We start from the raw sequence: 23,924 nt of genomic DNA, 5'->3' as shown, positions 1-23,924 counted from the left end.
ATGCACGCAGTCGGGCCGACCAGGCCCCGCCGAGGCGTGGAAACCCCGAAGGGCTGCCGGAACTTTTCTTTCTTCGGTGTTGATGTGCTAGCACTAACCCGGTACCGAGCGCAAACAATACCGTCGAATTTTCCGATGGAGAACTATCTTTTTCGAACCGAAATACAGAGCGTAGAGGAACACGTCCGAACCCGATGGCGGACAGAAAACAATCTAAGATGGAGTCGACGCCCATGCGCAATGGAGCCGAAAGGGAGGAGTCCCTCGGTCATGTGACTCAAAAAGACTGCTTCGAAGAAAAACAACTTGTAACACTCCGAGCCCAACACTAGATGGCAGGATAATGCACAGCATGTGTATCTGCAGCTACACATGCCATCGAATATATATATATATATATATATATATATATATATATATATATATATATATATATATAGTTACTTAACGAAAGGATCTTTGTTGCAGGTAAGTACAGTTTCATGAATGTATCAATTTCAAGAATCAAATGCACTTTGCATAAAACAGTTTTCAGGTAAGTAATACTTTTCAATATAAAAAGTAGACATTTAGTGTCATTTTCATTGAAGACAAAGCTGTCTGGGGTGGGGGGAGTACACATACAGTTTACAGGTAAGTACTGGACTTATGGACCCAGCCTTTGGGGGTTAAGGTGTCCACAGTGCAAAGTTTAGGATGACACCAAGGATGCACCACCAGCAACATGGGGCTGGACGGGTGCATAGATCGAAGTTGGTGTTGGGCACCCAATGGAATCCTATGGAGATCGGGGGCACTCTAAAGTGAACGGTTTGTAGGTAAGTACCCACAGTCTCAGTGCACGGACTCTGGGGGTGGGGGAAGGGCGGTGGGCACAGGTCAGCACCAAACGCACCCTCAGCGGCACAGGGGCGGTTGGGTGCAGGGTGCAAACACAGCGTCATGCACGCAATGCTTTTCAATTGAAAACTTCGGGTTCACAAAATGGCTGCAGGCTTGGTCCAGGGGGTCGGCTGAAGAAGGCCAATGATTGGACAGGTAAGTTGAGACTCCTCTGGACGCCACTGGACCGTCAGCTGGGTTCCTCAAGGCCAGAAGGGTTGCAGGTTCAGGGGTACCTTTAGGCATTGGGTATCTTCATCGGATCCGGTCGTGGTCAGGGAGTCGTCAGGATTCAGGCTGCAGGCATAATCATGGTGGTCAGGAGGGTTCAAACTCAGGGGTGGACTCTATGTTAGAATCGCCTGGGGACTCTCTCTGGTCAGGTGGGCCACCTGGACTCTGGCAGTGGGTGTCAGGTGCAGAGTGGGTAGGACTCGCAAATCGGAGGGCTCCGGAGTATTTGTTGTAGGGTTCTTTGAGGACAGGGCTACTTATCCTTGGGAGTTCTTGGTCCTTAGGTAGGCAGGCAGGCAGTCCATCCTCTTGGGGAAAGTAGAGGTCGCTGGCCCTGCAGGATGAGTTGTCTTTTTGTAGCAGGAGTCTTGAAGCAGCAGACAGGCCGTTAGGGCTCAGGCCAAGTCACTTGTCGCCTGGAGTCTTCACTGCTGGGGCAGCTCCTCAGTCCTTTAAAGCACCAGGAATCGAAAGCGCAAGGTTCAGGGATGCCTCTAAATACTAGGTTTTGTGGTGTTACAGGGGTCAGAGGGCAGCAGGCAATAGCTACAGACCCTGAGGGTGGCTACACCCTACCTGTGCCCATTTCCTATGGGGAGGGACAATATATCCAACCCTATTGGCTATCTCCCTCCAAAACAAGATGGAAGATTCTGCCAGGAGGGGTTCACATCAGCTCTGGGCACCCTAAGGGTTGTCCCAGCTGGAGTGGACACTCCTCCTGGTGTTTACTAATTTTTCCGCTGGACCTGCTGCCAAAAGTGGAGCATAAGAAGGGGGGGGATATCTACTAGCTGGAGTGCCCTGAGGCAGCAGAACAAAAAGGCAGGAACCATTGAGGCTCACCGCCAAGTGTCGCTGTTCCTGCAGGCTTTGTCCCTGACTCCTGAGAGCACAGAGGCTCTCACCCCATGGGGTCAGAAGCTTGTCTGGTGGTGGCAGGATGGCATAATTGCAGGGGGCATCTCTAAGGTGCCCTCTGCGTGCGTTTTACAATACATCTAACACTGACATCAGTGTGGGTTTACTGAGCTGAGAAGGTTGATACCAAACCTAAAAGTCTTTAGTGATGCCATCACGGAGCTGTGGAGTTCGTAATGACAACCTCCCAGCCCATGTACTCAATATGGCTACAATGTACTTTCAATGTCTAAGAATGGACTTAGACACTGTAGGGGCATATTGCTCAAGCATGTATGCCCTCACCTGTGGTGTAGTGCACCTTGCCTTATGGCTGTAAGGCCTGCTTGAGGGGTAACTTACCTAAGCCACAGGCATTGGTTTGTGGGCATGGCATCCAGGGAGAGAAGCATTGTTAACTCTACCCACCAACACACACACCCACACTGCAATGACAGTATGCATGTGTGGGAGCAGTCCCTTAGGGTGGCACAATACATGTTGCAGCTCTTAGGGACCCTCTCTGGCCACAGTGCCCTTGATACCGCTGGTACCTTTTACAAGGTACTTAGCTGTGTGCCAATTGTGGAACAATAGTCTGCCTTCTTTCCCAATTCTTGGGGAGAAATTAGACCTAGGTTTACCAGATATTGATTCAACTTTTCGTTACATCAGTTACTTAAGATGTGTTCTTTCATAAACAAATAACTGAACCCATCATAGTCATGCACTCCACTTCCAGTTAACCAACCATCTAGTGTTTTTACTGAGTATTCTGTGAAGTCAACTGAGGACTGGCTTGGGGTTATGCGATCCCCTCTGAACTGAATTCTGTACTCATCAGTTGTGAGTCCAAAGCCCTCAATCAGGGTAGCCTTCATGTGGTCATAGTACTCAGCATGTGCTTCAGTGAGTGTGAGGAGCCTATCCCTACAGCGTACCAGTGAACAGTTCGCAAAGGAGAGCACCCCAGTGAGACTTTCACTTCTCATTTGACAAGCCCTCTCAAATCCTGTGAATGATTGGGTGATATAATCACCATCCTCATTCTTAGGGACAATCCCTTTGGGGATTTTGGGGTCCGAAGATTGCTCTCTGTACCTAAATATTAATTTGCTGCCACAATTAATGGGTTCTAAGCCCAATTCTGCTCTCTCTCTCTCCATCTCCATAGTTAGGAGTCTATCCTCCAAAGCTATTCTTTTGGTCAACCTTGCTAAAAGCTGTCCTCCTCACTAAGGCTATCCTCAGTGGACTCAGTAGAACCTGAACCACCTGTGTGAGGTTTAGGTGCAGTGAGTACTATCCTTGGGAACAGGGACCCAGAGGCCCTGCCCTCCCTAGTTAAGAAAGGAAGCGGGGAATTATCCTGTTCCCTAACTTCCTCTTCTGAGGGGAGGTCATCCTCAGAAGGGTGTTCCTTTGAGTACTCTGCCAAGAGCTCCTGAAGCTGGACCTTGGTAGGGTTGGAACCAGTTTTAATCTTTCCAAGTCTGCAGAGAGACCTTGGCACTCCCATCTTGAGATGGAGATAAGGGGTCAGGTTGAGCCCCACAACCATGTTCTCAGAGTTACCCATTATCTACTAAAGTTGTGGGATTCTTTTAGGAATAAACCTACTTCTAGATACTTTACCCCTAACCACAGTAACTTTTTAAACTTTAAAAGAAATGCTAAAGGGGACTTAATCAAGGCTCTAGCAGGAGTTTCCTTTTTTTTTTTTTAATTGGAAAAATTGTCAATTCACACATCAATTGAATCCAAGAGTGTAGGAAAGGACCTCTCTTTTTGGCATAGTTACCCCCACTTTTTCCTGATGTCAGTGTGCTTAGACTGTTTTCACTGGAATATTGCTAACCAGGACCCTAGTGACCGTGCTCTCTTTCCTTTAAATATGGTTGTCTTTGTACCCTTTACACCCCACAATTGGCATACAGGTGTACCCCTTTACATCCTTAGTATATGGTACTTAGGTACCCAGGGGACTGGTACACCAGAAGTGCCCTCATGGGCTGCAGCATGTATTATGCCACCCATGGGAGTCCATGAAAACTGTGTCTGCATGCCTGTCATTCGCAGCCTGTGTGAAAAGGTGCGTGCACCCTTTCACTGCTGGTCACTACACCAGATCACTGTAAGTCCCCCCAGCCCTTAGGGCAGGGTACAAGTCCCTGTGTGCGTGGACATCCCTACAGGAGCAGAGGCGCCCCTACAAACTCCAGTTCACATTCACTGTACTTCATAAGTATGGGGAAGCCATTTTAGCCATGTATTGGACATAGATCACTACTTATGGCCCAGCTACATAATGCTAACTCCGAACCTAGGCATGTTTGGTACATGTCATAATCACACTCCAATACGGATGCCAGTATTGGTGGCATGATTCCATGCACTCTGGGGGCTCCTTAGAGGACCACCCCAGTATTGCTCCTACCATTCCTTGAGGGTCTGCGAGCAGCCTGCGCTGATGCAGCCCCTCAAGCAGGATTCTGCCCACCTGCTGCTTGACCAGCTCAAGCAGGAGAAGGCAGAACAAATGATTTCCTGTGGGAGAGGAGTGCTACCTCCTCTCCTTTGGAAAGAGGAGTTACAGGGCTGGGGAGGAGTAGCCTCCCCATGCCACCGGTTTGCTTCGAAGGGCACATATGGTGCCCTCCTTGCATAATCCAATTGGCACCAGTCCAGGGATCGCCGAACCCTGCTCTGGCGCGAAACTGCACTGGGGTGGTGCCCAGAGCTTCTCCAGATGACCACTTGGTTCTGCCATCTTGAAATCAAGATGTGCAGAGGCCCCAGGGTGTACCTGACTCGTCAGGGGAGGTGGTCACCTTGTAGAGTGACCAGACCCCTTTCTGGGCTATTTAGGGACTTCCTTACGGGGAGGTCCCCAGATTCGTTGTACAAAATTCCACCAGGACTCCTCTGCAAAGACCTCTTCTGCTCCTGGCCACTGGAACCACTGCTTGACATAACAGGAACCGAACAAGACTGCAACCCCGAAACAACCTCTCCTTGAAACATGGTTTCCGCAGGTCATCAGCAACCTCAGAAATCTCCACAGCTGTGCATCCTCTAGGGTCGGCAAGACTTCAGCTGCACCGAAGAAGCAAGAAGGAATCTCCCTTGGACTGAAGGAGTCACTCCCCTGCATCTGCAGCCACCTAAAGCAACGACATCTGGCTTCTGGGATCTACTGTCCTCTGGACCTGTGAAGATATTCCAACATAGGTGGTGGTTCTTAGGGGTCCTCTGGGTCCTGTCTGTCTTCTGTCCAATTTGGGAGACGGTGAGCCCTTGCCTTTTCCTCCAAGACAGAACCCCTCTGCACCACGTCTGTTGCAGCAACCAAGGTTTGTTGACTCTTTCTCCGAGGGATCCAAGTAGCCCTGGCCCCAGCACTCTACCTCTGCAAGGACAGTCTCCTCTTTGCTGCTCGAGGGATGTGGGGTCCTCTTCAGGTGTCAAGCACTAACCTGTTTGTCCCACAGAGACACAATGTTTGTTCCCACTTCCACTATAACGTTGCATGCCTCCCACTTAAATACACATGATCGCCACTGCATCGTCCCGGGGGAAAAGGGGATCGATGAGAGAAGGAGAGACACTGGAGTCACAGGGCTAGATCCGGACACCTAGTGATGGTTCTTGAAGAGCCGGTCTTTCTTATGCTAAGTTACACATCAATCAAATAATTAATATCTCATAGCCCACATATACACTACTGTTAAACTATGATATGCAATCTAGATGTACCTGTTGGGGTCCCCTTTCCCGCTTTTGATGGCTCTCCCTCTCTCTAGGAATTTTCAGAAACAATGTGGATTACCTGTAATTAAAAAAGAGCCTTGAACCTCCTATACCGTCTATAAATACTTACACTGTGATCCCAGATTAGTCCCTTGTCAGCTCAATTAAACCTACTGAGATGTTCCGTGACGTTCAGTGGATATCTTGCATGTTTCAATTTGATGAGATTTTCCAAGATGCTGACTCACTTGACGCTTAGAACATTTACTTAGACAACAATAATAAGAACAAACCCTCTGAAAATTTGATTCTCCAGATATTCATGGGTTAATCATTGTACTGTGTTATTGCAAGGAACGCAATTCAGTGTTTAAATCACACTGAAAACATAGGGTTGATTTCAAGAATTACGGTTCATGTTGTATTACTATAAAAACATAGGGTTAATCAATGGCGTTCAACTTCATGAACAACCGGCTTATCACTGTTACATCACAGCGTAATTTTAATCATGGCAAAGATAAGCTTCAACTTTGTTTAAGTACCAAACACAAAATGTTCATCATCAGCCACAATTTGAAAGAATGCAAATGCCACTATGAACTCGGCGATAACTGTATTCACAGTACATCGTGTCGCTATCAACAAAGGTAATGCCAAATTAAACTCAGCGATAATAAACGTACTCACAGTATATTGTTTTCATAATAATTGTTCAATAGAAACTCCTTTCTGTGGTATAATACAAGCAACTACAATAAGTGTTATAGCAAGACAGACAATCGGCAAACATCCCAATGACCTTAAAACCCAAAGATGTGCACTTTTAGGCATATCGCATCCTGGAACATTCGCTTATCAAGTTTCAAGTCAGCAAGTGTCAAGTTTTAGCTATAAATGTTCTTACATCGCGTGCAGTGCATTACTGCCTTTTTACAGGGTTAATTTCCTCGGTCTCTTCTTTTTCCAGAAGCGGCCTCCAAGATGCTGGGCAGAACAGAACATGAAGATCAAAAGCAGAAGAGCAGAGATTCCACCTCTGCAGTCAGTGACCTTTACAGCAAGAAATTCACTCAGGCCGGGTATGGTTTAAATACCCGCTGCATCCAGCCATATCCAGTCTGAGTCATAGGGATGCTGGAGGCTTGTGCAACACGTGTTCTCAAAACAAGCATTGGTCTCTAACACGTATGGGGTCCAACAAGTATTAATCTCTGTAAACAAGCATTGGTCTCTGTAAACAAGCAGTGGGCCTTGCAAAGGCAAATGATCAACTCAGAAGTTTTTTTTTTTTTACTGGGGCATACCCGGTTTGCAGACCTGACATCAGGTGTGCTGCCTGGGCCTCACTGCGACTCAATGTTTGCTGCTAGTGGGTTGCTCGTGGGGGCTCTGACTCCTTCTGCTGGCTCTCCTGACTTCTCAGGTTCAGCAGGATCCTTTTGGCTATCAGGAAGTATACGGGGTATACTACTGAACCTTGGTGTTGCAGGAGAACAGGCTCTATCACCCCTTTGAGAAGAAAGGCTTGGATGTCTTTTTGGGAAGCACCAAGTGTTCCCCATGATAACCTGTAGGTGCCCAAGGGAATGTGGGGAGGTGTGGTAATAAGCTCCAGACAACAGCCACGTTGGATAATGTCAAGCACCCATTGGTCTGTAGTGATAGTTTCCCAGATGGTATGAAAGTGGTTGTATTTCATTAACATACAGAACAGTTTTGCCTTAGTAAATCAGATTATATTAGTGAATTCAGAGGTTTCTTTTCTTTTTTTTGTTCACCCTAGCAACAATGCCAATAGTGAACTAAGACACAAGTCAGTTGTTATGTGACCTTTTGGGCGGCCTGGGGTCCAATTATATATGAACAACATTATAGTTTATTATATCAAACACAGGAGGAAGTTTAGTACAGCGTGCATCCTGATGTCCTGTATTTAGAGTCCTCTTATATGTGACAATAATGGAGGGAAAATGGAGTAATGCAATTGCCTAGCAGCACACTATTTGGTATGGTGGAGAAGCTGAGAATAATCCCAGGTTTTCTGGTTTTACATAGTGCAATTCAGCCACTACGTGTATATACTACGTGCTTCCCCTGAACCCACCTTACCCCAACACACCCGAACCAACTGCCCCCAACCACGACAGCCACCCTCTTAGCATCAATGCAGCACTCAATCACATCTCAGACCAAAATGTTGGCCCCAAGGAAATTTTTTGTGTGTATCCATGGTGTAGGTGGTCACTGTGACAGTAGAGAAGGATCCGAGTGTGCCAGTAGTTTTTCCTCTCTCTTTGTTATTGGACCCCCTGTAGGAACTTCTGAAGTAACTTTTACTGTACTAAGACTGGGGCTGCCTGCTCTGTGACGTGAAAAACTCTGTAGTGGAGGATTGTCTTCTTCAGTATCCAGAGCGCTAAAGGAACACTTTTGTGTGGGAGTTTGGAGGGACCCTATGACCTTGGTGGTGTCAGTGTCTTTCTTCATCTTATCAAGTGTTGTATCCACTTGTGGTCCAAACAGGTGCTCCTTGTCAAAGGGCATTGTAAAGAAATGGCTCCCTGTTGCAGTTACCCCCCACTTTTTGCCTGATACTGATGCTGACTTGACTGAGAAGTGAGCTGGGACCCTTTTAACCAGGCCCCAGCGCCAGTGTTCTTTCACCTAAAATGTACCATTGTCTCCACAATTGGCACAACCCTGGCACCCAGGTAAGCCCCTTGTAACTGGTACCAAGGGCCCTGATGCCAGGGAAGGTCTCTAAGGGCTGCAGCATGTCTTATGCCACCCTAGGGACCCCTCACTCAGCACAGACACACTGCTTGCCAGCTTGTGTGTGCTGGTGGGGAGAAAATGACTAAGTCGACATGGCACTCCCCTCAGGGTGCCATGCCAACCTCACACTGCCTGTGGCATAGGTAAGTCACCCCTCTCGCAGGCCTTACAGCCCTAAGGCAGGGTGCACTATACCACAGGTGAGGGCATAGGTGCATGAGCACTATGCCCCTACAGTGTCTAAGCAAAACCTTAGACATTGTAAGTGCAGGGTAGCCATAAGAGTATAGTCTGGTATGGTCTGGGAGTCTGTCAAAAACGAACTCCACAGCTCCATAATGGCTACACTGAATACTGGGAAGTTTGGTATCAAACTTCTCAGAATAATAAACCCACACTGATGCCAGTGTTGGATTTATTAATAAATGCACACAGAGGGCACTTAGAGATGCCCCCTGTATTTTACCCAATTGTTCAGTGCAGGACGGACTGGTCTGTGCCAGCCTGCTGCTAAGAGACGAGTTTCTGACCCCATGTGGTGAGAGCCTTTGTGCTCTCTGAGGACAGAAACAACAGCCTGCTCTGGGTGGAGGTGCTTCACACCTCCCCCTGCAGGAACTGTAACACCTAGCAGTGAGCTTCAAAGGCTCAGGCTTCGTGTTACAATGCCCCAGGGCACTCCAGCTAGTGGAGATGCCCGCCCCCTGGACACAGCCCCCACTTTTGGTGGCAAGTCCAGGAGAGATAATGAGAAAAACAAGGAGGAGTCACTGGCCAATCAGGACAGCCCCTAAGGTGTCCTGAGCTGAGGTGACTGACTTTTAGAAATCCTCCATCTTGCAGATGGAGGATTCCTCCAATAGGATTAGGGATGTGCCCCCCTCCCCTCAGGGAGGAGGCACAAAGCGGGTGTAGCCACCCTCAGGGCTAGTAGCCATTGGCTACTAACCCCCCAGACCTAAACACACCCCTAAATTCAGTATTTAGGGGCTCCCCAGAACCTAGGAAACTAGATTCCTGCAACCTAAGAAGAAGAGGACTGCTAAGCTGAAAAACCCTGCAGAGAAGACGGAGACACCAACTGCTTTGGCCCCAGCTCTACCGGCCTGTCTCCCCCCCTTCTGAAGACACTGCTCCAGTGACGCTTTCCCCAGGGACCAGGGACCTCTGAATCCTCAGAGGACTGCCCTGCTCTAAAAGGACCAAGAACTCCCGAGGACAGCGGCTCTGTTCACCAAAGACTGCAACTTTGTTTCCAAAGGAGCAGCTTTAAAACAAGTGCGTTTCCCGCCGGAAGCGTTAGACTTGCTACTCTGCACCCGTCGCCCCCGGCTCGACTTGTGGAGAAACAACACTTCAGGGAGGACTCCCCGGCGACTACGAGACTGAGTAGCCAGAGTTGCCCCCCCTGAGCCCCCACAGCAACGCCTGCAGAGGGAATCCAGAGGCTCCCCCTGACCGCGACTGCCTGTTCCTCAGATCCCGACGCCTGGAAAAGACTCTGCACCTGCAGCCCCCAGGACCTGAAGGATCCGAACTCCAGTGCAGGAGTGACCCCCAGGAGGCCCTCTCCCTTGCCCAGGTGGTGGCTACCCCAAGGAGCCGCCCCCCCCACCCCCCTGCACCGCTGAAGAGACCCCTTGGTCTCCCATTGATTTCTATTGCTAAACTGACGCTTGTTTGCACACTGCACCCGGCCGCCCCCGTGCTGCTGAGGGTGTACTTTCTGTGCTGACTTGTGTCCCCCCCAGTGCCCTACAAAACCCCCCTGGGTCTGCCCTCCGAAGACGCGGGTACTTACCTGCTGGCAGACTGGAACCGGGGCACCCCCTTCTCCATTGAAGCCTATGCGTTTTGGGCACCACTTTGAACTCTGCACCTGACCGGCCCTGAGCTGCTGGTGTGGTAACTTTGGGGTTGCTCTGAACCCCCAACGGTGGGCTACCTTGGACCCAAAATTGAACCCCGTAGGTGGTTTACTTACCTGCAAAAACTAACTAACTCTTACTCCCCCTAGGAACTGTGAAAATTGCACTAAGTGTCTAGTTTTAAAATAGCTATATGTGATTTATGTGAAAAGTGTATGTGCTATTTTGATTATTTAAAGTTCCTAAAGTACCTACCTGCAATACCTTTCATTTAAAGTATTACATGTAAAATTTGAACCGGTGGTTCTTAAAATAAACTAAGAAAATATATTTTTCTATACAAAAACCTATTGGCCTGGAATAGTCTTTGAGTGTGTGTTCCTCATTTATTGCCTGTGTGTGTACAACAAATGCTTAACACTACTCCTTTGATAAGCCTACTGCTCGACCACACTACCACAAAATAGAGCATTAGTATTATCTCTTTTTGCCACTATCTTACCTCTAAGGGGAACCGTTGGACTCTGGGCATGCTATTTCTTACTTTAAAATAGTACATACAGAGCCAACTTCCTACAGGCATCATCAAACCCGCCTGTTGGACCTCTGGCTTGAAGTCGAACACCGAAGCTAAGCATGCCGCCTCAAGAGCATACTTATGTAAATCACCCAGGCTGCTGTGTCTGCAGCATGGAGGGCACACCGGATAGAGTTGCTCCTAATAATTTGGCCCTCTGAGACAATTTGCTGTCCCCGTTTACATTGCTCTTCAGGGAGATATTGTAGCAATACCTCCATCTCATCCCAATGTTCCCGATCATATCGGGTCAAAAGGGCTTGAGAATTGGAAATGCAACAATGATTTGTGGCTTGTGCGGTCACCTTCTTTCCTGCAGCATCAGTTTTTTTACTTTCCTTCTATGGAGAAGGGCTTTCACTGGTGGCTTGACTACTAGCCCATTTACAGGCTGCGGTGGTCACTATAGAATCGAGAGGTAACTATGCCATCATATAAAGTGGGTCAGAAGGGGCTGCCTTATATTTTTCATCGACTTGAGGTGTGATGATTCTGTGTGTACAGGTAACATATATATATCCTCAACATGCCTAAGCATATCAGGAAGCATGGGAAGATATTGCGTGTGTGCAGAAGAGTGTATCGAGCAAGAAGTCCTGTTCGAAGGGCTCTTTGTGCAGCTCTATGTGACTGAATGCAGCCGCTCTAAAAACCACCTGCTAATAGAAGGTAGTGTCCTCTGGAGGGGAGGGGTTAGTAGGTTAGAGATCTGGGTCATTTGGTGCAATGTATCAAGGGCATAAGCATTTCAGGGATCAGTATTGTGAGGAGGACTCCCGAAACCCCCAATGTAAAACTGTGGTGATCCCTGAGGTGTGTCTTCCCTTTGTATAGAAGACTGAGGTGGAGAGTGGGCTGGGGAAGGGGATAGAGATGATGAAGGTGGTAGAGGAGGTGTTTGAGAAGGCCAGCGAACTGGGCTAGTAGCCTTGTCCTTTTAGAAGGACAGGAACGTCCAGAGTTTCCTCGAAAGATAACTTCATCTTTGTAAGCATAGAATAGGAAGGTGTAACAATGATGCAGCCTGTGCCTTTTTGAATTTGAAGTAGGCGTAGTCTAGCACCCATCTTTTCAAGAACAGGCTTGACTGGAGAAGGACTAGTGGAAGACTGGCCTGATTCTCTGGATTTCTAAGCTCTCGGTTCTGAAGGCTACAGTGCCGAAGATTTGTGCTTCAGGATATTGGTCAGTGCAGAGGTTGAAGCTGTCGGATCGGTCCAGAGGTTTGGATCGACACCGAAATGAACTCTCGCTCCAAGGTGGTCGAAGCCGAAGTTAAGGCTTTAGCCTTTGTGGCTATTTTCTGCACTGAGCTGTAAGGCTGAAGTTAAGGCTTTAGCCAATGCGGCCATTAGGCAGGGCGGCCGAAACAGTCTTTGGGTACCAATCATGGCCGGATGGCAGTGATGGACTGGCGACCTCTATAGCAAGTTGTAGAACCTTTGTGTAGGGTTTCTCTGGGAGCACAGGAGCCACAGTACTCCCACACTGGGCAAAGGAAAGTTCTTGGCTCTTGATATCGAATTCCACATCTGACTCCGAGTTGTCTTGCATGAAAAAAGCTTCTTCCTCCTGCGCTCTTGGATCCTCCGGAGCGAGCTCTTCCCTGTAGAGGTCTGGTGTGTCATCCGGGGTTTTCTGAGCCATTTCCATGGTTTTTAAGACCGAAATGACTTACAGGGACTGCAGTCGGCCTCACCGAAGTATGGAGAGAGGCAAAGGTGGACGAGGTGCTGATCGGTGTGCAAGAACTTAGCGTGGCACTGAGGACAGAAGCAGAATGGAGTTTGCTCAATCAGAGAACCAGTCCTGTTGATGCAGGAGCCACACTGAAGGTAGGCCTGAGACTTGCACCAACCCCAAAGGGCAGTCAATCAAAGCCCAAACAGAGGAAAGCATAGAGAGTGCTAAGATGGAAAACGCTATTGAATACAATACTGTCTATACAAAAAAGAGATTGAAAACCGAACGGAGATGAAAAGATTGAACGGAGGCACACACGTCCGAACTAGATAGCTGAGAGAAAACAATCGAACAAAATGAGTTGATGCCCATGCGCAATATCTTGTGACTTGAAACACTTCTTTGAAGAAAAACAACTAGCACCAAGCCGGACCCAACACTAGATGGCAGGAGTATGAAGAGCATGAGTATCTACAGCCACACATGCCACTGAACATTAAATTTCAATATGGACTGATCTCTTATGTGTCAAGTATGGTGAAGCCCAAGGGTCCCACCTCATTTCCATTAAGGTAGGTTGGGTTATCGGCCTTTTCAACTCATCTTATTTTGCCTTCAATGGTACGCACAAACAAATGTCCCCCTCCATCACGTGTGGGGACCTCTGCCACCTCTGGACAAATCTGCCACTCACTGGGCCAAACACCAACTCACCTGAGGACTCTACTTCATATGCATAGGAGACTCCAATCACTTCTTCAGCATTATATCCAAGTATTTCTAGACCACATTACAGTGACTATAAGGCTACACAGCATGTTTCCATTAGAGCTCAGTTGCAAGCCTTTTCCAGCTCCTGGTGCTCAAAAATCAGGGACGGAGTCCAGAATTCGCATGAACAGTATCAAAGAGGAGTAAATGCCAAGGCTAAATTGCCCAAGCAAGCTCACTAAACGTGGGTCCAATAGGGATTCAGATTTAAGTTTTAATATGAAATCATTCAAAGGAAAAAGAAAAATCGACAAAAGCTAATTTACATGAAGTTCAATTTAGGCTCATTTCCGTATGCAGACACCACAAAGGGTGAGACAAGGATCAAGATTTAAGGGATGATGTGGCATAACTTGCTGCAGATCGAATGACAAAAAACACCACCAATAAGATGGCACACAAACATCACAAGCAGATCAGTTAGTTCTTTATCAACCTTAAAGATTTCTTCTCCAGTACTTCCGGCCAACATTCCTCAGGGAAGAATAAGCCTGTCCCTGTATTTGTAAGGGTCCAAGCAATATAACTCTTATCTGAGTTGCAGGCTCTCCCAGAAAACACAAATTACCACAAATTAACCAAAACTGATTTGCGTATAGTTGCTTCCCGTATGTAGGTGCACAGTAGGCAAAAACAAATTCTGCACAAGCAAATGTCAGTGGCTAAGACTTTGGCAAGAATTCAACGCATCCTCTTTTGTTGTACAGCTTAAGGCTATAACAGCAAAACTGTGCTTTTCAAATGTGCCTGTTTTATATTTACTGACATAAGTTTTGTTACTGTTATGCAGAGTTTACAATGAAATTTGAATGTGTGAAACTTCAGGAGTTTCATTTAGCGATTCACAATGGCTCGCAAATCAACCTAGCTCATTAATATTCATGAGGTAGGTCACAATTTGCGACCCGTTGTGAATGGCTACAATCACAGGGATGGTGGCCTGCTGGGCTCAGCATACCACCATCTCTATGATTGCTTTTAATTAAAGCAATCTTTTTTTCTTTAAAAAAATTAAAATGGAAAGTTTTCTTTTTATTTTGTAAGAGTAGGCAGTGGTCTGTGGGACCACTGCCTGCACTTTAAAAAAAATGTTTTGCATGCATTCGCAAAGGGGTAAATGTCCTTTGGAGGCCCCTCCCCTTTTGCAAATGGGTTAACATCTACTTGAAGCAGTTAGTGAAATGCGAATATTTTGCGACCGCATTTCGGTCACAAAACATTCTTACATACCCCTTATAATTCGTATTAGGCAAGGACACCCTTGATATGCTCCTTCCTAATACCGAATCGGTATGTAGTCGCAATTCCAATTTGTGATTCAGTAACAAATTACTGAATCGCAAATTGGGATTCATACATACCAAAATGCATTTTTGCGATCGCAAACGGAAATGCATGATACATCTGCCCCCACATTCCTTATTTATTTTCCTTTTATGCAGAATTTAAGTGCCTGTTCTTAGTGCACAACCTCTACTTCCAAAGGCACTTGGCTTTTTGTTTTATGTTTTTACTGCTTTTAATTGTTTTTACCTTCCCAGTAAGTTTAACTGCTAAGGGAGCTTAGCATTTGAAACAGTAGTGGATGAGCACCAGTTTAATATTTTATTCCCACCCCTTCTTTTTAAAGTCAGTCCTCTAGCATATCTCAGGCCATTGCTCTTTTCCTTATAGCATTCTACCTATTCAGTGCTACTGCACAGTCTCACTGCGGGAATGCCAAAGGCATGCTTGCCTGTGTCCAGCACCAACAACGCTTGCCCTTCAACTCCACATGTCCTAAAATGGATCTCACACTCTTCTAACGAACTTCACATTCTCAACTATTCAATTAAGACTCAATGCTCTATTTCACTGCTTTCTGTAATGGTCTTTATTTCTTGTTCTTCTGGCCACTTTTCCAATCTTCTGGCTTAGACGTCAGCATTACCCAAACTAGACCACTCTATATTACTGACTACCAACACACAACTTCATACTACTCATCTTTCTTCTCATCTTATCTTATAACCAACTGTTTTTTTGACCAATGTTAGAACTTTGTCTAAACATTGATTCATTTTGTTCATCTTAATCTCTTCTCACCTACCAGATACTCTATAGCTAACTGAACCATAGCTACGGGACACTTCACTTCTGAATATCACTGTCTCTATTTCTACTACTCTCAACTTTCTCTCCAGGAGAATCCACGCTTTTCACACTTAACTTTAAAGTCACAAACTCTACCCCTTACCTGGGTCCAAAATCTAATTAATACAGATCACTGACTGAATACCTTCGAGCACCTTCGAGCTTGATATTTGTTAAATCCTCGATTTTAGGTGATCTCAATTTTATTGCCACGCACAGGGAAGGCCATCTGCTCAACTCTATTTTTTACTAGTCAGAGGGATTTAAGAGCATATCGACCCATCTAGTTTATCTGGACTGACCACTTCGCATTCCTACAGACACAGCTGACCAGCAACATGGCAGGAAATTAGAATTACGCCTTGGCCAGCTAGATCCTAGTATAAAATCACTTGCAATAGCCTTACTGAGCCCTCCAGATTGCCCAATTCAAGGACTCTGACATTTCATCTTTTGTGGAACACCAACAAGTGGATATTTGTGCCTTAAGGGGCAACCTTCAAACCTCACTCTTCTCACCATACCACTCCTAACTATCCTTGGTATTCCAAGGAATGAAGGAAGCCAAGAACCACTGCAAGGCACTTCATGACAGCAAACTGCCATTAAAAAAAACAGCAAATCTATTCAACCTTTGTAGAAACTGTGCTCTAATTTCTTTTTTTCTTTCATGACAAAATTGCTACCATCCGGGCATGATTCACACCCCAACCTGCTTTGGACTCACTTGTGTACCTGCAACTCAGAATCACCTTGAAACTCTACACTGTCCAACCTCTTTGTACAAGATGTTCAAGATCTTCTCTTTTCAATTATTTCAGCAACCACCATAATATAGCCCTTCTACTTTATCCGTCAGTAATCCTGGAAATGTCAGTCAACAAACTTTCTAATTACCTAGAATCTAACTAATTGCTGGATCAGCACAATCATCAATCATCACCACCATGCACTGCATAGAAACTTGACTTAGGGTCAGCCCCAGATGATCTTCAAATACTTCAACCAAAGAAGCTCTGTTCATCTGAAGTAACCACACTTGTTGTCTGGATTCAACATCATGTCGAACAATGTTGTAATGAGCAGTCTGCTCCAATTAGGTGTCTGTAATTAAGCCCCATCATCTTCAGATCAAGGTGCAGATCACTTAGTCCTGAATCTTCTACCCATTTCAATTTTCTCTAAGTCTAAAAGATCTAAACTGGCTCCTCATTAAACAAGCATTTGCAATGCAAATGGTCTTGCATTACGTCGAGTTAGAGCTATTAGCGTTGTAAACTCCTAACCGGACTTTCCTTGCCACACTAAATGAAAAAAAAAAAAAAAAATTGTCCTGCGAAATAAAGAGAAAAAGTAGCCCAGAAACCATACGGAAAACATGGAGCTTTGTATGTTTCCAGTAATTTATCGGTGCTCTCGAGGAGGGCTAAACACCGGAAAAGGCATGACATAGGCATGCCTTTCACAAATGAAAACAAACGGATTTTTAAAGGCAAGCCCACGAACCAAGGAAAGTGACTGACGTAACATGGGCATGGTTAAAATCCCCCTAAAAAAGAGATTAGAAGAGGGACAGAGCACTTTGCGCCCACCCCTAAAAATGGTCTGAGTTCCCCCTGCCAGGTTCACAGAGCCCTCAACACCTCTGGTTCCAAATACCTCAGGAACACATTCAGCATTTATCATGCCACACTATCCCTCTCACACATTAACTCTCTTCCTTCACCAATTAATTCTGCGTCCTGCAGATCAAACTATCTTCCACGGGTGGATGCGCCTTTTCCTTCCTAATGGTGACGTTTTGGAACTCCCTTCTTATTTCTACAAATACAATTCCTTGTGTTGCTCCATTTCAAAACAAAATCTCAAAATCTAGCTTCTTCAGTAGCTCTTTTCACCTACTGTTGCCATCTTTTTCACAAAACAAAAAAAAAAACCACTTGGGTCGTAAATGATCAGGCCCTGCACCCTACCGAAAACCTGGCTGTAAGAAATATTCCTATTAAAAGGACAAATCCCCTCACCCACCATAAGATGGCCTGCTTCGTCATAGGGAATCTTCTCACCCAGCTACAGCTTGTCACGGAGCAGGCTAAAACTCCTCAACTAACAAAGGGGATCTTAATGGATGTTTTAGAGATAGTAAGAGTTGATTAGTTAGTGTGTGGGGATGGTGAGCAGTATTTAATAATAGTGCAAAGAAATTAAAAAAGTTAAAACTACTTTCACGGTGAGCGTATAACTGTGCACCCCTGGGTCAGGATTACAAACCCTAAAAAAATGAAAGAATCACAGGCCAGAATTAGCCGATTAGGCTATGTGTATACATGGGGTCGCCCAGGGGCACACAAATAAAGGAATACACGCACTGCGGAGCCAGTTTGAACCTTTTTTATTTCTTTGTACTGTTGTTACACAGTAAGACGTTCCCAGTGGTATTTGCCATACTATGACAACTGTATTTGAAAATAAAACTTAAGTTCAATGCAATTCAGGAATGAAAAAAAAAAAAAAAAACTATCCTTTAACAAATCCTTAATCCACTGAGAGTGAGCAAACAGATTTCTACCTGCAGCACCTGCTAGGTGGAATTACTTAGAAATTTCAAATAGAACTATAGTAGTTTGCAGCCAGCACTTTAGGGCAAAGCATGAATTTTCTTGGTCAGAGCAATGACAGGTTCAGCCAGCAAGGATTCATTGATATAGCTCAGCACAGGGTTGATAACAGATGTCCTAGAACGATCAATTGATGAGAATGAATGTAGATAATATGGCACTGATCTGGAGCCTGCTACTTCACAACCATTTTCACTTACCACAAAAAAGGATAAAAGTGAAAAAAGGATGTTCTGTTCTGATAAAGAATTAGACGTTACAAACTTTGAAGAAATTAATAATTTAAAAAAACTGACATGGTGCTTGACAGGAAAGCCGTTATCTTAGCCTAGGTAAAAAAAATAGCTATGCGTTTGCTCGGGAAAGCATTTGAAGTAATTTTTAAAGTTACATGTTACCTCCACATTCCAAAGGCAGCTAGAATGCAGATTATCACCAAAACTATATATCTAGGTACATAGGTCAACAATGGAAATTCAAACAAACATAAAAAGATTCTGAACTTTTTTGCAATGCTCCACATAGTTAAATCAGCTTAAGAAGATGAACACTTACTTTATCCTGTTGGATGTTGCCAGCAATTTCTTTTACACCAGGATACAATTCAACACTATTCTCGTCCTTACTATCTGTATAGCCTGCTCAAAAGGAAGAGGACAATACATATATTTATTTTAAAATGAAAGTAAATACATTTAAAAGGCAGCCTTAAATATTTCAATAGTTCACTAATGAGGACAGTTTGCTTAGAAACACAAACATTTTTGACTTACAAAATTCAAACAGAAGTATGTATTTTTACTTAACTGCAACACCTTGCCAGAGCCATGTGCTGGAATATGTTGTGGGAAAGTGAACACAGCAATACCTATAATATTAGCCTCATGACAAAAAGAGGAGCCTTACAAATGGCCAAGTCTAAAAGCGACTTATATCTGAAAATGAAAAGTAATTCATTTATACAAAATAGGATGTTCAGGATAAATTTCCCAGTGACAACTGAAATTAAATTGTCAAAAATAGGCACCACTCTAAGCGATTGTTCATTTGTAGTCACAAAACGACCAATTCAATCAAAGTTTTCTGTTAGATGTTTTGCCCCCTAGTCGCAACCTGAGTGTAACTTGCCCCTGAATGCCCTAGAATAAAGCACTCCTATGGAAAAACGTAATGGATTTGACCTACCAGGTTTTGACAAGTACTAACCAGATGTGAAGGAAAGGGGTGGCTGAAAATATTAATAAAATTAAAGCACATATCAGTTCATATTATATGTTTTAAAATGTCACCCAAAAGATCAATGTTACCCTCACATGCAATGCTCAAAAATATTTTAGTTTAAATGTGTTCATTATTAAACACAGCATGCAGTGTATGACCATCAACAGTAGCTCAGAAACAAATACACATTACACAGTTTTAAGGGAGAACACTGAGGGCCAATTAGTAACGCTAAACGTTACACAAATGTTTACACCCACACCATAACACAACAGGACCTCAACAGAAGAAGAAGTGTGGCACAATGGTTAGAGCGGCAGACCCTGATGCAGAGATCTGGCCCGGGACCAGAGTTCAATTCCCGCCTCAGCGGGTCTTGGGATCAATTCCCTTGGACCAGATAAGTCTCGCCTCGGTGCCTAATCTAATTAATGGGTCCCACTCTGTAACTCTGGGCAATAGCTTGCTTAATCTCCACAACGGCCCTGACAGCGCTTGGATGCCTGGCTTCACCCTGGGGGTTGCCCAGGAGTGGGTGCCTCACAGGGAAAAGCCAGGAGGGGTTCCACAGCGGTATGCGTACAGCGCCTTGACACGCTAACGGGTGAGTAGTGCGCTATACAAGTGCAAAATTTACATTTTACAATTTACAACAGAGGGGTATAGCAGAGAGACAAAAGACAGGCAAAAGAGGACGCTCATCTCTCCAATACACCCCTTCCAGAGCAAGGGTCTTGATGCACTATTTAATGACTGAACTCATCCAACAACAGCTTCCTTAGAACGAACAACTCCCAGCACTCCTACGCACTGCCACCTACTATCATCTGCAGGTAAGTTCTCCAAAACGTATTTGAGATAATTTGGCTCAGTTCTTCAGGTAGTCAGACTTGGCTGAAAGCAGACTGTTGCCAGTACGCCCCTAATAACTAAGCCACTTTACTTCCATGAGGTTTTCTGGGCCAAAGATTTAAAACTTCAATTAGGAACGAAAAGAAGCCAGTTAATGACTCTCAACACTTTGGCCCACTTAGTTTCAGTCATCAGCTACTTATCCTTCCACTCCGCAGTTGTTAAGGGGACTTCACAGAGCATTCTTTCTCAGCGTTGTCTCCACATGGTTTGTGCATCAACATAAACACAGCACCCATTATTCACTGTATCGCTTCAACTCCTAATTCCAACAAGCCTCAAAGATCTATTCATATCTACTCTAATAAAGACTCCACTCAACACCACCATATTGGTTCAATTCCGCAAGTGCTCAATTTTGTCAAACTGATTTTTGCATTGCAGTGTTCAACTACTGCGAATGAATCCTTCTGTTCACGTTGTCCTGCCTCCTTTACACACCTGCAACCTGTTAACCATTCGAATTTGCACTTTCTGAGCCATTGCAGCCTTCTTCATGTCACTAGCCTTTCATGTCATATCGAGCTGTAATGCATTAAAAGAGGGAGGGGGGACTTTCTTCGAATCGAAGCTCTAATTCATCTGCATAGTCCACGGACATCTCACTTCTGCCCTTTCTTTGCATCACCTCATGTGAGTAGACAAAATCTTCCTTGTGCCTCCTCCTTTCTGCAATGGTGCCATAAATATTTGTGCTTTTGAACCCCAAAGATTAGCAATCAATCTGTGTTTTGGTTTCACACCTCACGGAGGTACTCAATATATTAATAATGTCCTCATGAGCCCGTCTCCCTTTGGGTCACAACAGCAGTGGTGGCGGGCTCAGACTGAAACCAAGAACAAGGGCATAATTGAGGGTTTGACAGGATCCCCACTTAGAAGTGGAGAAACGGCTAGGTTTTGAAAGCAGGGGCTCAGAGGCGTTCTGGTACAGAGCTAACACATTTTACATGCCTGGATTCACCATGCAATCCCGGGTCCATGATATTCTGCTTCATGGGGCATTGTAAAAAAACAAAAAACAAAAAAACAAACATGGCAACCACTGGCCATGACAGCGCGTTTGGCCTGCTTTACCATTTTGAAGAAAGTGATCCGACTGAATAATCACTTCAGGAAGCTATCTAAGCTAAAATGCATCCTAATCTTAAATACTTTAATTCAAAGAACGATACCTGGCTGACAGCCTAGGCATAAATAATTCTATAATTACAACAATGCCGTTTCCTTTTGCATAAACACACGGCTAAAGGAAAATCAGACATGATTCTGCATTGTAAATCGTTTGTCACTTAAAAAGAGCCCTATGATACAGAACTATGACTACAAGTAAGCAACCATTTCTTCTTCATCATACGCTCTTGACTGATAATACAGAAGAAACGTAGAGTGCAAATCCCCAGTGACTACTGGGCAGTGCAGGAAAACATTAAAATTGCATCCACACAGTGTACGTAAAGCAAGTCATTTGTATATGAAGTAACTAACCAATTAGATTTCTCAAGGTGGCTTGACAGTCAGCTTCTGGGCCAGAATGGAGACAGTAATGCCTTGTGAATGTATGGACAAGTGGCTACCTCGCGTATGTCCCAGGAGGAATGCTGTTAAGCTACAGTGTGGTAGCGGGCTTACTCCCAGTAAAATGTGCCAAACGGTAGCACATGGATATGCAAGCTACAATCCAACAAACAATGGATTGCTTAAGTGTGGCCAAACCCTGTCAAACATGACCATAACTTACAAATAATTGGTTACACTTGCTAACAGTGTTAATCAATGGAGACAGGCACCAGCCTGAAGCCCTAACCTGACATCTGCAATGCAGGGTATTAACCTAACCAAATGGAACATCCAGGGGATGCAAACCCACCTCCAGGGGATAGTCGATATACTCTTACCTGCGCCATCACAACGCGCACACAGCATTCTCACAAGAGTTGCACATCGCCCAGGTTGAGTCCACGCACCTTCTCAAGCACTGAAAGGGCACTGCGGTGTTAACTTAATTGGGTATGGGCCCCATCTTGCTGGGGCTCATCAACTCCTGTACACAGCAAAACTGTCTCGAGTCAAGACAGGTAGGTACATCTCCTGCAAAGGCTGAGGCACCCACCATGGGTGCCTTCTCTCCTCCCTCACCGTGGAACACCTCGTGCATAACCCAAGGGAGCACCGTTTCCTGCAGAGAGACGGTGTACACACTGTTGTGCTTTATGCCCACGTTATGCTTCTCTAAAAGAGGGACATTGCTGCACCCTTGCGTATGGTTGAGTGTCTGCTTATCTCCATTGCCAATGCTGCGGGTCTGTGAGCCAACTGGGGCAAGTCCTGGCTCTTCCTGATAGCCACATCAGTGGTGACCCTGCCCTCCGGCTGGGCGCGGAGTTGCTGCAATGGCAGCCGAAAATGATACGCTACCTTGATATCTTGATCTACCATGATGCAGTGGCCTGGAGCACGGCAAAATATTTTGAGCACTCTCCTCCCTGCATAGGCAAGCGGCGTTCTGAAGAATCCTGCCATTGTGGATGGCAAGACGCACAGCACTGTCTAAAATGGTGGTACTCCTGCAGTTACTATATCACCTCACCAAGATTCCAATATACCGCCAGAAATCCCTCTTTGTCATGCTCGAGTGCCAGAGGGTGATGGACTCCTCAATTTGAGGACTACTATCTTGCTGCCCAGCTCCAATTTGTGGTGCTGTGGTTTGCAAACTGAGACACAGCACTGTGACATTCACCGGATGGAAATTGGTGCACCTGCAGAGCCACCTGCTTACCTGTGTGCCCAATCCACCCATGTCTTTTGTTCATGGCACTGTGGTGTTACCGCCACTGCTTACGCCTCACCAACACAATAACTTTGTATTCCCCCTCGCTGCCACAAATCTGCATACCCGGAAGGCGCACACACGTCACAATGATGGCCTTAGCTCCCTGGTATAAGGGGGGCAATCACATCCTAGACAACCTCTATTTTGAAGCCGAAGTCATTCCATTTACCAAACTAAGGGACGAAATTGTGCTTCCCCCTGGGCAATTCTTTACACATACCTATCATCGACACAGTTAACACACTGGGGGACACTGCAGCCCGAGCTGGACACCCATTAGGTGTTTCAAAATCTCCATTTGTTGGGCGCAGAGTGCCACCTGATCAAGTGGCTTACTAAAGCTCTGTCATTCCTGATGATTCGTGATCGGTGGAATGAAGACCTGAGCAGGGTGTGCAGCAGTGCTTAATTTGTAAATTAAGAGGTGCCGGTGCTCAAAGCCCTTCTCTTAAATACGAGGCTGCTGTAATTAAATCTGCCAGCACTAAATACTGAGTCAGCGTAATACTGAAGCCATTTCGGGCCTCTTCAATCCATTTACGGCCACCTCTGCCCCTTCAGCTCATCCTGCTACTTTCTCCCTTTATGACCCTTTTTAGTTTTTCATTCTTCCGTCTTTCACATATGTGTCTTTTGCTCGCAGCAAATGCTTGAGGCATAAGAATAAGCCCCGGCCCTCACAAATAAGTGCCGGTGCTCAGCACCGGAATCAACAAGCACAAATTAAGCACTGGTGTGCAGCGATGCAGAGTGGAATGCAA

General features: G+C 45.5%; 1 protein-coding gene across 2 annotated transcripts in view; it reads right to left on the bottom strand.

The window, feature by feature from the left end:
• KIAA0232 (KIAA0232 ortholog) overlaps positions 1-23,924 on the bottom strand; it is a 398,715-nt gene that overhangs the window by 56,132 nt on the left and 318,659 nt on the right. The window contains exons 8-9 of one of the 2 annotated variants that reach the window (XM_069203181.1): positions 18,750-18,832; positions 5,771-5,845 (exon numbers count right to left, since the gene is read on the bottom strand). In XM_069203181.1, coding sequence (XP_069059282.1) covers positions 5,816-5,845; positions 18,750-18,832 — 113 coding nt within the window. In that variant the 3' untranslated portion in view covers positions 5,771-5,815. Of the gene's footprint in view, positions 1-5,770; positions 5,846-18,749; positions 18,833-23,924 lie in introns of those variants that run through there. The other variant, XM_069203179.1, reaches the window with a different exon arrangement.

The sequence above is a fragment of the Pleurodeles waltl genome, chromosome 1_2 (genome assembly GCF_031143425.1).
Source record: "Pleurodeles waltl isolate 20211129_DDA chromosome 1_2, aPleWal1.hap1.20221129, whole genome shotgun sequence".
Lineage (NCBI taxonomy): Eukaryota > Metazoa > Chordata > Amphibia > Caudata > Salamandridae > Pleurodeles > Pleurodeles waltl.
This window is presented reverse-complemented; position numbering and strand designations above follow the sequence as displayed.